The sequence below is a fragment of the Pleuronectes platessa genome, chromosome 19 (assembly GCF_947347685.1).
Source record: "Pleuronectes platessa chromosome 19, fPlePla1.1, whole genome shotgun sequence".
In the NCBI taxonomy this organism is placed as follows: Eukaryota; Metazoa; Chordata; class Actinopteri; order Pleuronectiformes; family Pleuronectidae; genus Pleuronectes; species Pleuronectes platessa.
In genome coordinates this window covers 9,220,364-9,237,109 of record NC_070644.1, presented here as the reverse complement: position 1 = coordinate 9,237,109, position 16,746 = coordinate 9,220,364, and the positions used below count along the sequence as shown (strand labels likewise).

Genomic DNA, 16,746 nt, shown 5'->3' with positions numbered 1-16,746 from the left:
TGTTTATTATTTTATTGCTAAATATTGTTTTGTAAAGGTAGTTTTCCATATAAGCTTTGTTTTTATATTGCTACTTTTAATTACCCTTTCTTGTTCGGTCAGAGAATCAGGGAAATATTGAATTAAAGACCCTGCTTAATTAAAAGAGGGAACAGTAAAAACAACAAAGCATCAATACTCACCTGTTAAAAGAGTAAAACAAAGTATTTCGCCAATTTAACATTATATGTTATTATTATTATTACCTCATGATAATAAGATGATAATGGCACCATGGGCCCCTGGGCACAGACATGTTAAAGCCCATGTTGTTGTTAGTGTAGTTTAAACTCCAGAACACTAGATGGGGTCACTGAGCTAAATACGGTCAGTTGAGATTATTGCTTAGTTGACATGCCATTGTAAAAGTAACTATCCGAGATAATTATATACATGTACATATAATACCCAGAATTACTGAAGTTAATAAAGCATATTGTGTGTATACACACATTATCATGTGTCACAAATGGATAGTGAATAATTTATTGGCCCAACAACTAATTAATTACAATTTTACAACGTTTTTTTATTATGGTTATATTATCTCCCACGATTTAAAGAACATTATTATTTAAGATTGACTGGTTACTTTTAAAAGAGAAGATATTCATAATAATTCAATCATAACCCGGTTCCCGGTGTTCTAGTGTTCAAGCATCAAACAAGTTCACAGTTGTTTCTACATTAGTTTTTTTACAGTGGAAATTAGCTCCATATATTGCAAAGAAATGTTAAAAATGATTTGCGTTAAGAATACAATACATTTTTAAGTGTATTTCTTTATAGTTTTGAAAAATGGGACAATTTAGGAATTGAGTTATAATATCCAATATTTTTGTTTTTCCAAATTTTTTTGAGTGTCCTCTTTCTTATATTTGATTCATAAAACATTCCCTCACATGTGTATCGGTTCACCTTCTCTTTTTGTATTAATAATGTGAAATGTAAGCGGTGGCGTGAGGTCACCAAAGGGGATGTATCGTATTTCCGCTGGTCACTGAAGGCAGCACCGGGCCTGCAGCTTCGGCCTCCCCCGGAATTCTCCGTAAACCGTCGAACAGGCTCGTCCGGCTCCGAACACCCTCCGGAGGAAACACAGGTGTCTCCGTGCAGGTGAAGACCGTCTCCTTCTCCATGACAGATACAACCGGCTCCATTTCACAGCTCTAATAACAGACATGACGGAGCAGGAGAGTCACCGGCTGAGCTGCGGTTCTCCGCCACCCGGCCGGAAGACGCGTATGTCCGCCTGACATGAGCCCCCCTCTGGCCTCGGGCGGACCGCTCTGTGTGTTTGTCACAACAAGAGGGCGTCCACGTTTCTTATCGAGGGCTTGAACCGAGCGCCTGCGGTTGTGGTATCTTCGTCCCGAGTCGGAAACAGCGACGTCCCGAGGAGGAGCGTCCACTCACTCACCCCCCACCCACACCCACCTCAGCCCGGTGTCTCTCCCTGAAGAGCAGCTGGAGCCCGGGACTCGCCTCCGACACACACAAGAGCGAACATGTTCGAGACCAGAGGAATCCCCTTTGTCCTGCTCGACGTAGCCTGTCTCGTCCTGGGTGAGTGTTTGGTCTTTTCCTGCTGCTGCTGGTTCCCATAGGATCTGATCTGTGATGTAACCTGAACCTCCCGTGTGCATATCGAACAGCCTGTCGTCACGTGAAGGGAGTGGTGGCTGGTTCTGTGTTACTGAGACTTCTTTCAACGCCATTTATTTGAACCCTCTCATTCTTCCAATAACCAATCGATATCTGTTGCTGTGTGTGAGAAGTAAAGGCTGATCAATGCAGCGAAGAGTCCCATGTTCTATGTTACCATTGTATGCAAATGAGCGACACTGTTTTTTAATTCAAATATGACATTAAACTCCGTAACTAAATCAGCATGTCGCATATACAGTATATGGTTACTATGGTTACTGTCACATTGATAAATGTTAATTTACTTTATATACTCAAAGTGTATATACACGCCTTTACATAGGATTTCTATCCGAGTACAAGTGGTATTTTAGTTGAGTTTGCACCTAATAATCATTTACATTTTGATTTACATCCAGATCATGTTCTAAATTGGTTGATCAGTTGTTTGGACAATTAATTGTGTTAAGTGTTGAATGTATGTTCGCAGAGTCGTAAGTGACGTGTTGAAAATACCTTGTTTTCTCTGATAAATGGGCTAAAATCCAAAATTAATTACGTTTAAATATTTCCTTTTTTTGCTTTGAAATAATGACTAATCGATGAACGCACTTATTATTAGAGCAAATGTCATGTCGGAGATTTTGCAGCTCACTCACTAATGTTGAATTCACTCAAATATTCAAAGTTAACTGTTTTTGTCAATAAACCAGTTTCCACTCCCTTAGCTCTCAAACAAAAAAAAACAACAACAAACAACAACATTTCTGAGAAAAGTGAGGTATGAGAGTCGCTACTTCCTCTCAGTCTATGTTTTAAACCCACGTGTTAACACTTTTGTCTCTGACATCATTCGGGTTCATGAAACAATACGTTTCCCCCTCAGAACATGTAAGACAAGTGAATGTCAGACTGTCAGTACAGTTTAAGATTCCTGTAAGACGTCTTAGAGAGCGGCCATGTTTCAGTTCTGCTGAGACACGGCCTCTGAGGCTTCAAATCTGATTATGGATAATTGATTTGTACGATGACTCATCAGGCTTTGGCTCCACTTGCACACTCTCAAGAGGGACTGGGCAATACAACATTATCCCTAATATAATTATTATCGATAGCAATATAACAGATATTGCTATCCAATATGTCGATATAATGCTTTTGCAATGCGTAAGCTCAGTGAGGAGGTATGACAGACAATTGATCTAAAGCTAAAGACATTAATCGTGATACTTATCGACATTGACTTTATCTTGATATAATATGTGGCCATGCCCTACAGCTCTCGTATGTTTTGCTTGCAGGATGATTGTAATTATTGTTTTTACCCTTCCTGCACATATTTTTCAAGATGTACAGAGATACTCTCCTGTGAATAATAATTTGTGTGTTCTACACAAAAGCTTAAATTATCCAGTAGAACACAATAACTTAAATGTGTCCTGCCTCACTGTAAAGTCCATTCTCCTCATATGTACCGAATGCCTCAAAGTTTGATTAAACTATACCGATTATGGTAAAAACACTGCACTATGAAGGTCCAACATCCCACCAATCAAAAGTGAAGCACATTTTCGGGGTGCAGGGGATCTTAGCTGGTGAGGAGCAGTGTGACTGTGAGCTGTTTAGCAACTGATGCAGACGCCAAATTGATTATTCTGCTAATGATACGTGCATGCACACACTCAATTATAATCAGCTGTGAGAGTCCCCAGACTGAGGCTCTTACCAGCAGTCATGCTCGGCTGCGCGTAACACTGACACTGAATGAAATAAGAACATGAACATGATAAATGTGAGTTTGCAGGGACGGAGAAGGTGCTGCTATCGAGTCTTGATAAGATATCACTTGGAAATATGTATCTATCTATGCTACAATATATCCACATCTTTCTTTATTTCTGTATTATGTGCTGTGGAGCTGTTTGGTTGCAGATGAGATCAGAGTAAATAGTAACACTGTTAGAAAGTTACAGTGGGGTCTTGCCCATGTCCTGCCGTGGGCGTGTTTCTGTCCCGACTCACTGGCATCTCCAGCTGTTGTTGCCTGTCAAATTCTGGATGGCACAGCTGAAGGCGTGAACAGCTGCAGAAGCAACAGAACAAAAATACCAGAGAGAAGACACTTCAGACTTTTTTCTGCCTTTATTTGACTGGGACTGTAAATGTGCAATAATATAACAGAACCTCAACTTCTGCTCAAATGGAAGAACAACTCTGGGCTGAACAGTCAGAGAAATGACGGAAGTGTTATCCTCTGTGGACTTTGCACTCTGAAAACGAATCAGCCTAATCCATTAACTTTTCCATCAAGGCTCCGTCAAAAGACGTGACAACCCTCTGTGCTACGTTAATGACCAATTATAACACTTTTTCTAGCGCCTGACCAATATGTATTGGTTTGGTGATAATGCTGATATGAAATGAAAACCTCCATGTAAACAGAATACACAATGTGAATTCATGTTTTATATTTTTACATAAAAATATGTTTATTTTCTCAGAAGGAGTGGGCTTGTGGCAGATTTAGCACATTGTTTTGGTTTTTCCATTGGGTTTAGTAGCAATAACAAACATATAAAAGAGCTAATAGTATTCTCAGTTCAGTTGCTAGAAAGGTTGCTGTTCTTTCACCTCCACCCGAAAGATGACATAGTTGAAGACCTCCACCATTGTCCCTCAGCACCCTCACTTTCTCTGCCATGTCTGACTTCTTCCTGCCTTAACTCCTCCTGATCTCTGTCCACAGGAGGTCTGCCTCTTGCAGCCTTTAACCTGGGAAAGATCCGCCCTTACCAGAGGGGCTTTTTCTGTAACGACGACAGCATCAAGTACCCGTTCCACAACAGCACTGTCACCTCCACAGTTCTTTACACTGTGGGCTTCGCCCTGCCCATTAGCTGCGTAAGTAGGAGTCATGACGTAGTGTAGAAACGACCAGTCTCATGGAAAATGAGCCGACTTTCCAGCCACAGGTGTAGCGCATGACAGTAAAGCATTCCAAGGTGTGCCAGGGTGTTTGGTTAGATTTTGTGTACCAGCACACCTACAGGGAAAGCAGAACAGGGAAATCAGTTACACTTGTTTCTCCTTGTGTTAGGACTCACAGAGCCAGCAAAACCAGTATGTTTGAAGGCCAACACATTTTCATAATGACTAGCTGTTTGTTTACTCGCGAAACTACAAATCATTTCAACTGTCGCTGTTATTGAAACCAAATAATGGAAATGTTCTTTTTCTCTACTAAGCTGACAGTAAAGGAGGATGTCCACTTTATGCTACCTTTGTCCACAACAATTGAACCAAATAATAAATTCTGCTTCATCTATACACACGCACACAAACACACACACACACGTATGCAAGAACATAAACAGTCCTAGAGCAAAGGTTAGTTTGATCTCACTTAACACAGGCTTTATGAGGCTTTCTGCCATAAAATGATTGTTTCACTCAGCTCATAGATCTTTATGAGATGTCATTCAATATTCAGGCTACAGATAAAATGCAACACAAATTATATTTACCTTCCAAACTATTTATAATATCGTCAAATATGTGATTAGTCCAGCCCTAAATATTTAGTCCAGTCAGACACAAACTCAACCTCACACAAAAGACCAGAACCACAAATTAATGTGTTAATCTCAATACGGATGACATGAAGGAAGAAAGGAAAGTATTTGTATTTGTATTAAATCTGTGTTGCTGTTTTGAATTAGTGCATCACACATGCAGGCTGCGTGCTGTGTCCCTCTGTTCCTTAAAATAGCTGGAATGCACTTTTGGACCGGAGCGATCGTTTTCTGAGAAATTGCTCAGTGAGTGTGTGTCCTCTTATTACTTTGTGAGATCAGTAGTTAATCTCTTCCATCAAGTTCTGTATGTATCACGAGTATTCATAACCTCAATCTGTAATACTCACTGTAAGTGCATCAGTTTGATATTTATATTCTTAAATGTTACTGTTGTCTAATCTGCAAACAACTCACCGTCTGCCAAACTGCGGGAAAGCACGTGAGAATTTAGAGCGTTAGCTTCGGAAGTCCGACAGAATAAGATGTAAAATCTTATCTTTTTCCTGAAGGGAAGAGAAATCAAAAAACTGCGGGTGAAAGTGAACGAGAACGTGCGTAATGTGGTGTCGAGTTTCAGTCATGTTAGGGATGAAGAGTCTGAGATGGCTGCTTCTTCTCACACACTGACAGCTTCAGCTTCCCGTGGGTCTGCTGGATCGAGGTCAACCACATCCCCAATACAACAAGCCGTCAGCTGCACCTATCACAGCCTAGGAGAGAAAGTTCCAGGCCTCACGTCTCATTTACCTCCTCAGAAATGTCTCCTTTTGGTGCTCTGAAGTTTGCTCTTCTAACTTTCACTCTTTAACAGCATTCAACTGTCTCGTTCCACTTATAACCATTAATATTTGCAGAAGATGGCGGACGATGCAGGGGACGCCTCTCTCGCATTGCTACCGTCTCCCTCTCCGCAAAGCCATAGACTGTTGCATCTGAGTCGCTGTGACATCTTTGTAACATCTTTTTTTTATTTGTGTTTTTCTCTCACTGCTTCTCTGCTATAGCTGGACTCCCGTTTGTAATACTCAATGTGCAGCACAGTCCTTTCCGACGGGGCTTTTTCTGTAATGACGATTCAATCAAGTACCCCGATAAAGAGGAGACCATCTCCTATCAGTTGTTAGGGGGGGTCATGATTCCCGTCGTAATACTCACTGTAAGTGCATCAGTTTGATACTCTTCGTATCTTTCTTACACTCCTCCTTCAATATTTGCTGCTCATCTTCATCCACTTTTAACTTCTTTCTTTCTCTCTAACCATGGGTGCTGGTTTATTGATTATTCTGTAATGTATGTGTTTTAACTGCTGAATTAACCATCGCTACCATTAACCTTAGTTTAGTTTCCTTATAGCATGTTGTAGAAACTGTTTTCAAGATGACATGGAGAGGCGCTCTGAGACACGCCGTTAAAAGCTGGACAAAAATCAATTGGTCAGTAAGAATCAACTGATATCAGACGGTCACAGACTAATCTGCGTTTATGTCTGCTGATATGACCACTTTTATTATACAGAACAAACAATTCAGAAAATCCTGTATCTAAGTTTATTTAACAAAAACAATGTTAATTTTTTTAATTCAATATATTTAGTTGTATTTGTGGTATCAGAAGTCTTTCACTCTGTAATATCGGTATCAGCGCCCAAAAATACTTTGTACTTCTTCCAAAATCTGCAGCCACTGTGACAGGAAGATGCTTAATGAGGCACTAACGATAGAAACTGATGTAGCAGTCACATTTACTTAAATAGACCCAGTCAATTCTATATAAAAGCAGTGAAAATGTCCTTTCATTAAAGAGAAGTGAAGTTTCCATACTGTAGCTTTAACCTCCACGGAAGGAATGAAATAACGCTGACATCCGTCCTCTATTGTAAACATACTGTATAAAATGTATAGCTGGACTTAGTTGAGGTTAAGCAGCTCTATTAGAAACCGACAACCTAAATCTTAAGTGACACATCAGCAGAAGTTTGCAGTTCTCTCATTCTCAGCATTTACAGATACGGGAAGCAAAGCGGCAGCGTAAAGTCCCGTCAACAGCTTTTGTGTGAGACGAGTCTTCGGCCCCTGGGCCTGTTATCTGCTCACACTGTGACCAAACAAACACATTCACATGCATCTGAACCATAACAAGGCCAATAAGGGGAAGTTATGAGTCATTCCTCTGATGTATCCCACAGCTCGAATACACAAATGATATACAAATACACAAATGTGTTACGATGACATTTAACAACAGGCATGGTCTAATAAAAACATTTACACCCAAGTAAAGGATTCAAGTTAATTATTTTAAGTGGACATCTTCCTTTGCTCATGATATTTCCAACAGTATTTATTTACTATCTGAGAGGAATGCATTTGGTACAAATACTGCCAAAACATAATAATAATAATAATATTTGTTGTTGTTCAATGTACTTAAAGGAATTGTTTGACTTTGACATTGCTTTCTTGCCCAGAAGAGTTATTCTACCACTCTCAGGTGTCATGTTGTTAAGTAGAAGGATGCTCAGAGAATGCATACAGCTCGGCCAAGGCTGACGTCCTATCTCACCGCGTCAAAGGAAGTGCCCCAAAATGTAACGGGTTCTTCCTTGGGTCACGGCCCTCGCTTCCATAAAAGTGGAATGGAAATCAGTTCTTTAGGTTTTGAGTCGTCCTGCCGAAATGCACAAAAGGAAAACCTAACCCACTTAGCGGTGGTGAAGCTACAGCCAGGCGGTGGTTAGCTTAGCATAATGATGTGAAAGAGAGGGACACAATTGGCCTGCCTCTGACCAAATGCTTTGAAAGAATACATTTATCTTAATATGTTGTTGTTTGCTACACAATGTACTGTTCTGAAGCTGCTGTAGCACTTTGGCCCAGGGCTAATTTCCCCATGGGACAATAAAGTGGATTTGATTGATTTGAATATCCTAATCTCATATTGATGTGCTATATCTTGTTTGTTTAATCCATAAAAAGGCTGGTCTGTGGTGGGAAGGTGATTTTAGTTTGGACAAAGACACATCAGCTGTGCTAAACTAAGTTAGCCGGCTGCTAGCTGTGGTTCATGATTCACTAATATGAGATGTGAGAGTGGTATCAATAATCCTCTACAAGAACGACAGTGTATCTCTAAAAAAAGTCAAACTAATCAAGCAGTTACAGAAAACAGCTTTATCTGAAGATAGTGGTGATGGGGAGTATTGCTGGCTCTGATGTTGAAGAATTCTTTCAGTTGCATTTCATTTGGGAGTTTGTTTACCTGTGCAAACGTCTGACTCTGTCTCCTTCCTCCCTCCCCTCCCTCTTACAGATGATCATTGGCGAGTGCCTTTCAGTTCATCTAAATCGCATCAAATCCAAGTCGTCTTTCGGCAACTACGTTGCTTCTGTTTACAAAGCCATCGGCACCTTTCTCTTTGGTGCCGCCATGAGCCAGTCTCTGACCGACATCGCAAAGTATTCCATCGGCCGGCTCAGGCCACACTTCCTGGACGTATGCAAGCCCGACTGGAGCCAGATCGACTGTTCATCAGGGGGTTATATCGAAAACTTCACTTGCACCGGAGACGCGACCAAGGTCAACGAGGGCAGGTAGGGGTCATTTCATCTCAAAACACCTGTTGTCTTTCCCTGTTTTATTTGTTTCAAACTTAACTCTGACCATTGTTCTTTTACTGCTACCACCACTGCATGAACAGAGTTGATACAAATGTTCATACATGTCTTAAGGTATTCTGTCCATTTAAAGCGATGAGCTCAATGAGCAGCAACTCAGAGGTGACAAGATTCACTGCTGTCACTACAACACACAAGCTGCCTGGCTGCTCTGCTGAAGGTAGCTGTGGGTTTTCTGTTTTGTTTACTTTTGGTGAAAAAGCAAAAAACTCCAACTGTTCTGCTGGTTTCATCTTCTCAAAATAGAATTTACTTTTTCATATATGGTGGTGACCTGGTATGGGAATTTCTTTGAATTTATATTCAAAACATAGGAAGGTTTTTATCTAAGAAAATAACAAGCAGACTAGTAAATATTAACTTTAATTTTTAGCTGCTGTCTGTAGGTTCTTGTCTAGTTGCAGAGTAAAAAGATTTGCCGGACAAAAAGCTCACTAATGAACCTGTGAATCGGTATATGAAGACTTTTTCAAGCTGTTTATTTCAATCTGAGTTGTTCAGAAATCAGGAGGACAAATGTTTAAGAGAGGCAATAAGAGTGTTCCAGTTAAAGGGGTGGATTTTAAATAACAGATATGATGAGAAGCCTGAAAACTTCACAAGTTTTTTAATGCTTTAATCATCATTTACATGCTCAGGCGCATGTGAGGCTCTAAGTGAATCGGTGCACACAGATGATATTAAGGAGTGTTAACAGTGAGATGCTGGGCGAACCTTTTGTCGACTGGAGATAGTAAAGCAGAGTAACACTACAGGAATCTGACGTTTCTGCTGTGATTCCAAGCTGTTCCTTATCAGCTCAGAGCAGCAGGAAGCAAAGTAGGCGGAGAGGATTTCCACTTCCCATTCTGATCTGGTAACGACCACGGACAGCAGTGGTAATTATAGAAGCAGGGGCCTGAACGGTGACATCAACTGTTCCCCTCGTGTCAGTGTAGAGGAGGATTTTTAAGCGCTAGGAGGAACCTTCTACGCTTTACTCCTCTGTTCTTCTTAAAGGTCAGGTCATTGTTCTCACAGGTGGGAGTGTTTCTCCGAGCCGCAGCCTCTGAGTCTGAGAGCTGAGTGGAAATGTGCCCACCCACCCGCTTCTCCTCTCCTGTACATTACCCGTGGGTGTGGTGCACAATTGTTGACATTTCCTGCACCCTCATCGCTTCGTACACTGCAGTGTGTGTTTCTTCTCACGTGAGACGTAGCATCAACAGACGTCAGCAGGCCAGGAGAAAAACATGGTGACACGAGGAAGATATCGGAGGCTTTCAAGATGTTCTGCTTTCTCCCTAACTGAAGTGACGTAATGCAGCAGCAGAGGAGAGAGCAGGTTATGGATCCTCTTACAGAAACATGATTCCTCCTCCGCTGACTGCCACAGAAGAGAGTAGGCCTGCTTTCACAACTGCATTGGTTTTCCTTTTAAAAGAGAAAAATACATTAAGCTGGATGAGACTTTAGTGGGAATAGGTTTGTTCTCTCGTAAGGAAGGAATCCACAGGACACAAATAATTCATGCTAACTGAAACCGTGAATATAGAATGAGTGCAGCCCTCTGTGGGTCTGACAGAGCTTTAATCTGACGCCACAGAGGTCAGTGTGAGCATGGCATTGGTCAGCTGGGTTGTGTTACCATGGCACCAGTGGTGTGCTGAAGGATGAATCACTAACTCAAGATGATGATAATGAATTATCAACCCACGCTTCCAGCCTCTAAATTGGTCTTAATTCTTATTGTAAACGTCATATCTTCGCGTATTTGACTGCTTGATGGATAAAATTGCTTAACTTTGTTTGTGTAAGAGACGACTGAGCCACAGGGGAGTGACTGTTGTTTATTTTGGCAGAGTTAAAACCCCCCAGTGGAGCTCTTTAGCTTTTCCACGTCTCTGTGGTCCGGTTGTAGGGATTTACCTTCCACATTTATCCAGACAGCTCAGTAAACCGGCCTCTCGGTAACAAGCAGCACTGAAATACACATCTCTTCTTATTCCATCCCGCAAAGCCTAGGACCCCTCGTCGAGTGCCGGAGTCGAATGGCACGCCAAATAAACCAGTGTACATTACAGGGGGGGGTGTGTGTGTTCATACGAGGCTGTTTCTGCAGACCTGGTCCTGACAACGGTATGAAACCACGGCACTGTTATTATAAACAGCAAGAAACCGAGGCAGGGAGCCATGGAGGGCTCACAGACAACACACAGCAACTCACTTACCATCAACTCCACCATAATCCCTAAACATGGGGTCTACCAGGCTGTGGTGTTGTCGTGTCTGACTAATAACGTGTAATAATGATCCAAACAATAATACAAGACATCTCTTCTAACTTGTGAGGTTTTTCTTTTTCATTGCAAATGAATGAAAAAGCGTTGAGTCATTGTCTTGTATTTCCTTCGCAGGTTGTCCTTCTACTCGGGCCACGCCTCATTCTCCATGTACTGCATGTTGTTCCTGGCTGTAAGTAGCTACACCAGAAAACATATATCTATCAGTTCATATTCACCACAACACTGTTTTATACAGGGTCATTGCTTTGTCGTGTTGATTTACCATATGTGCATGTTGATGAACTCAGACTGAAAGGAATCGTTTTTGGGAGTTATGCTAATCATAACGTTAAGATGGGAAGATCGATGCCTCTCATGTCTGACCATTACATGTAAAGCTAGAGCCAGGAGCTGGTTAACTTGGCTTCGCACAGAGACTGAAACCAGAGGGAAACAGCTAGCCTGGCTCAGCCTTTAATGATTCAGTACAAAAACCTGAGTGTCAAATCAATTCGTGCCCTTATAATCTAAACTGAACCCCTAATCAAGTGTGAGACAAGAACCTTTATGGAGGCAGCTCATTTGCTCCAAGCTGGACCTGAGAGCAGCTGGAAGTGTTGAGAGGTTCCAACACATCTCAGCCTGGCTTCTGATTAAGTTCATTTCTAAGACATTAGGTTATTACATTGTTATTATTCAAATTCATCTGTCTGTTGATATTAGTGGCAGGGTTATTGTAACCTAATTTCATTGACCTTTTTATCGATTATTTTTAAAATCTTATGTTTTATCTTAATATCGTCCCATCAATCCATTGTGAAGCACTTTGAGCTGCTACAACTTGTTTTATATCTATCCAGTAAATATGTCGCTAAAGGCAGGATTCAGTTTGCTGATGTTAGCTTTAAGATGTGAAACAAAGGACTGATTCTTTTACACTTTGGTTTTTAGCTTTAGCTTTATATTTAACACAGATATTTGACCATAGATTTCTTCATCTGAATCTAATCAATAACAGTGAATAAGCCTGCTTCCCAAAATACCTATCGACTATTCATCTGAGCAGCAGTGCTTCACTAAACGTTCACACGTATGTCTTCACTGTTCTGCTCGGACACTTGCAGCATCTCTGAGTTTCCTCTGCGTTCGGTCAGAGCTGATTTTACTGCCCAGCCCTGATGATAAACTTTATGAGTCAGCAGCAGGAGATATAAATAGACACTGGGACAAAGTCCTGCCACCAACTGTCCCACTCCAGAGCTGAAGTAACATTTGCCTACAGATCTGTTATATTCTCCAGTCGCCAATCAAATGACGGCGCGTCAGAGAGGGAAGTATAACAGGAAGAGCATCAGGATAAAGTACCGTTTGTCCTTGTTCCAAACTTCCAAAAGAGGAGGCACTCCCTGTTTTTACCACAAACAAAACAGTCGTTTACGGCCAGAGTGACTTTCAGCAGATCAAAGAGTCTTAAGCAATAAATCCTCCTGCTCCGGGAGGTGGTGGGGTTATCGGTCATCCGATTAAATGATGGATCCTGTAGCAGAAACAAAGGTCAGTTTGACGAAGGGAAATGTGGCCTGCAGATGGTTCTCACCTCAAACTAAGAAAAGGAAGTAACACCGTGGCTGATGACAAACTATAAAAAGAATGTTCAGTTCAGGGGCGTTCTGGTGCATCACGAGCTCGTCTCCTGTGTGGAAATGGATGTTCTCAGAGTCGTCCTGACACTTGCAGGAATGCTGCTACAATCGAGCCCCTTGTTCTAATCATTGCCCCGTGTCTCTCTCAGCTCTATCTGCAGGCTCGACTCCAGGTTGAGTGGGCGAGGCTGCTGCGACCCACAATCCAGTTCTTCCTTATCGCTGCGACAGTGTACACAGGATTTTCCAGAGTGTCCGATTATAAACACCACTGGAGCGACGTGCTGACTGGACTCCTGCAGGGGGCCCTCATGGCTTTACTCGTGGTAAGTGTTACTTTACAGGGGAAATGGATTCTGGGGCCTTTTCTCACGTCGTTATAAGAAACAAAGCAGTTTTCAGACACGGACATTTTCCAGAGTTTGCCTACAACAAATAAAGAAAGCAGAAGGAGATTTTCCACTTCAGACTCATTCACACCAAGAACATATTTGGAGCAGTCAGGCGAGGGGCGGTGCCTGAGCAGAGCATGACGTATGCATTCTGCAGAAATCTCGCATTTTAGTTCTCATCGCCAAAGGCTCTTGAATCCCGTGGTCTATCCAAGTTGACATCTTAGTTGTTTTTTTAGCAGTGCACAGGTACAGATGTATAACCAACACTCTCATCCTGCAGGTCTTCTGCGTGTCGGACTTCTTCAAGCCACGTGTGGAATCCCGTAAAGAGGACATGACGACCCTGCAGGAGACCCCGACTAATGGAAACCACTTTGAGAGTACGAACTAAGCTAAGCGAGAGGAGAAGGAGGAAACCTCTGCTCTGTCCAAACGCACACCCAGGACCCCAGCTCTCTAGCCTGTCATCGCACGCAAATTCTCTTCTCGTACCCTGCATGGATTCAGTATGGAGTACCGAATTTCTTTTCACTTAAGAAAGCTATGTGATGACTGTGCAAACCAGAAGAATTTTTTTTTTTAAAGCTACACCTCAGGCCGTTTCAGATTTTAAGACTTCTATGATTTTAGACAATTTACCGTCTTGTTCAACCCTGGTAGATTTAGTGACTAAAGTGACTGAAGAAGATATAGATTAGAGGTTCTGTTAAGATGGGAACCATTGATCTACTGAGCCAGTGGGAGGACTTGCCTGCATGCACTCAACTGTAAAGGGTCTGACCACTGCTGGGGGGAAGAGAGAGAGAGAAGACTGTTTGAAACCTGTGAATGTAATCCTGCTTTGAGCTTTTCCTGACCTGGAGTCAGTCTGCTCACAGATCTGATTTAGGGTCACTTTTAGAAAAACCTCCAGCTCCCAGAGACGCGGAACAATCTTTAATGCCTTGTTAATACAAAGGGCTAATTGTAAGAGTTAGATTTAACACTAGAACACGCTGGAGGCTAAAGCTCATCCTAGACCAGAGCTGGAGACCCTTCTCATGTGGAGCAGCGGACTCCAGACCCACTCCACCGCTGATTCTCCAGCTGTCTAACCTCACGTAGCGGAGGAAGAAGCTTGAGCTTTGTTAGAGAGCTGGAGAGTCAGCGGTCGGTTTTCAAATCCCGTGTTGCCTTTGCTGGACTGCCGCTGCTATCACAGCTTCCTGTGTATCTATGAACTGATATAGACATCAAGTGAATAAACAACAATGTACTTTTTGTATAATCTGTATGTATAAACAAGTCAACACACAGACTTTTATTGAAAATAAATGTTACAAATATGTACAGACGTCCAAAGAAAGAAATTTCACTAACGATGAAAACCAGTGAAAACAAAAGTGTTGGATGTAGAATGTTTTGAGGCACCACTTATAATTAAAGCATGACTTGTTTACTTTGTCATCCAGATGTGTGGAACTATTTTTATAAAATGCAACTCAGCAGGGAAAAAAGATCAAAACGACTATTCATTTTGTAAATAAGCAGATTTGAGCCCGATGTGAGAGTTAAAAAAAAAAAAAATTGCGGAGGCCGAGAGCTCCATCATAGGCTCATCATGAGCAAAGGTCAAGAATAGCTTGTATCCTCCAGCAGCCACACTGGGCTGAAAGAGAATCTGTCTTTATAGGTAGAGACTGGCAGCAAAAACTATGTCCCTCTTGATCTTTGTTATTCCTGCAAAGACACAGATCGAAAAACATCAATGAGCAATTTCAGCCTGAGATTTCTTTTTTTTTTTAAGAATTCACTGAAACGCATTTTGCTCCATAAAAAAGACATTGTACATTTTCAAAAGGTTTCAAGTATCATATTAGACTCAAAATGGATTAAAACCATGAGGTATTGGCCTTCGTCCTTGAATCCATTGATTCCTTCCTGTTCTTACCTTCAGCGAACTTGTTCTCCAGCTCAGTGTTGCCAATGGCCTTGGCTGCAGAGCACATCTGTCTCAGCACCTCCTCCAGACGACGCATGCAGCGGATGATGCTCCCTGTACCAGACACACAAACGCACAGTGTTCAATGTGAGGATTCCTTATGAAAAACACAACTATTGCCCAGATTAACAGACATTTAACATGAATTAATTCATGAGATTGTTGAATAAGGAGTTTCCTTTCTGCAGAACATCACAGCTCACTTCTAAAACCTTTTGATTCTCTTGGACACGCTTGCCCTAATGGATATGAATGCTACACGTCATTGGTTTCCACATTATACCCTAATTTAAAATGAGTTTCCAGGAAAGAACTAATTATTGCTTATTATCAGGAAAATAAGTTAGTGTCAATCCTTTATGCCAAGTTCACTCTACACGACTCACTGTCTTGTGATCTGGAGGCTTGAAGCCGCTGCGAGTTCATACTACACGACTGACTGAGGACACTACACGACCTATCACCAGGGGGAACCTGGTTCATCTGGTCGCCTCTGATTGGCTGTAGTTGTCACAGCTTCATCTAGATTAGTGTCTACTAGAAATGTATTCAGAGGCTGGGACGTACCAGTCGCTAGTTCACACATAGCAACTGGTGATTGAACACTGATTTGACTCCCGTCATTCGTTGACGTCAGTGACTGGAGCAATGGGCACAAATAGTGTGAACACTGAATATTAACAAAATGTTGAACGTTAAATTTCCGTTCATCAATTAATATTAAAGATCATCTGTATTGTTGGTTTAAACTGAATTTATAGACCTGAAAAATACTTCGGTTTACGACCAAATGTCATTAACATTTAAATAGAAAGATGAGATAGAAGATTCATCTGAAAATACTCCCAACCGAAACTTCCAAGTCCTCCATCTCTGCCCTTTGCCAACAGACATAAGCAGATCTCAAACTCCCTGCAGTTTCCCAACTTAGCGTCATTTCCTCCAACGATATCCAATATTTCACGAGTGAGGTCATTGTTGGGAGGTAACAGACCCAAACTATGGGGGAAATGGTGGAGTTGGAACCGGGTTTGGATCAGACCACGCGTAATAAATCAATTCGAGAACCTCTTCCAGCCTCAGAGTGGCTGCTCATGTGACAGGGAATAAATCAAAGGCGAAGTGTTGCTGCTACAAGAGCAGAGTTGTAGCTCAGCTGAGGAGGGAGATGAATTCAGATCCTTCAATGTAAAAGCACAGAGCGGCCCATGTAACTGTAACGTATGTGATTAATAGTGATGCTTTATTGTGACAGCAGCAGTCACTTGTTGAGGTGGAGCCCGTTGTATTTTCTTTATATCCAGTTGTTTATCATATATTATTGCGGCAGTTCCAAAAGAGGGGGTTGTTGACCAAACACTTTTTTCTTTTTTGAAATTAAAATTTGTCAAACATTAAAATGTAAATCTTAATCTGAAAACATATAAAAGGGAAGTATTGACTTAAATTAAATGTAGTAGCACAAAATAGATTAATTTAAATAAAGTACTTCATATTTTCACTTGATTAGAATACTTGATTAAATAAA

General features: G+C 41.5%; 2 protein-coding genes and 1 long non-coding RNA gene across 4 annotated transcripts in view; 1 reads left to right on the top strand and 2 right to left on the bottom strand.

The window, feature by feature from the left end:
• Positions 1–1,044: 1,044 nt before the first annotated feature.
• On the top strand, positions 1,045–14,683 carry plpp1a (phospholipid phosphatase 1a). 2 transcript variants are annotated; one of them, XM_053411527.1, is made up of 6 exons: positions 1,045–1,605; positions 6,266–6,417; positions 8,571–8,851; positions 11,332–11,389; positions 12,992–13,168; positions 13,518–14,683. In XM_053411527.1, the coding sequence occupies exons 1-6, from the start codon at positions 1,548–1,550 to the stop codon at positions 13,626–13,628; spliced, it is 837 nt and encodes a 278-aa protein (XP_053267502.1). In that variant the 5' UTR covers positions 1,045–1,547; the 3' UTR covers positions 13,629–14,683. The 2 variants fall into 2 exon arrangements, with proteins under 2 accessions (XP_053267502.1, XP_053267501.1); XM_053411526.1 differs by lacking the exon at positions 6,266–6,417 and adding an exon at positions 4,433–4,587 and having other exon boundaries at positions 1,060–1,605.
• On the bottom strand, positions 3,814–5,917 carry LOC128425038 (uncharacterized). Its single transcript, XR_008333082.1, has 2 exons — positions 5,676–5,917; positions 3,814–4,729 (listed from the first exon to the last, which is right to left on the bottom strand). It is a non-coding gene; the product is annotated as an uncharacterized LOC128425038 (long non-coding RNA).
• Positions 14,491–16,746, bottom strand: part of mtrex (Mtr4 exosome RNA helicase) — a 19,811-nt gene continuing 17,555 nt past the window's right edge. The window contains exons 26-27 of the mRNA XM_053411522.1: positions 15,168–15,272; positions 14,491–14,956 (exon numbers count right to left, since the gene is read on the bottom strand). Coding sequence (XP_053267497.1) covers positions 14,904–14,956; positions 15,168–15,272 — 158 coding nt within the window. The 3' untranslated portion in view covers positions 14,491–14,903. The remainder of the gene's footprint in view (positions 14,957–15,167; positions 15,273–16,746) is intronic.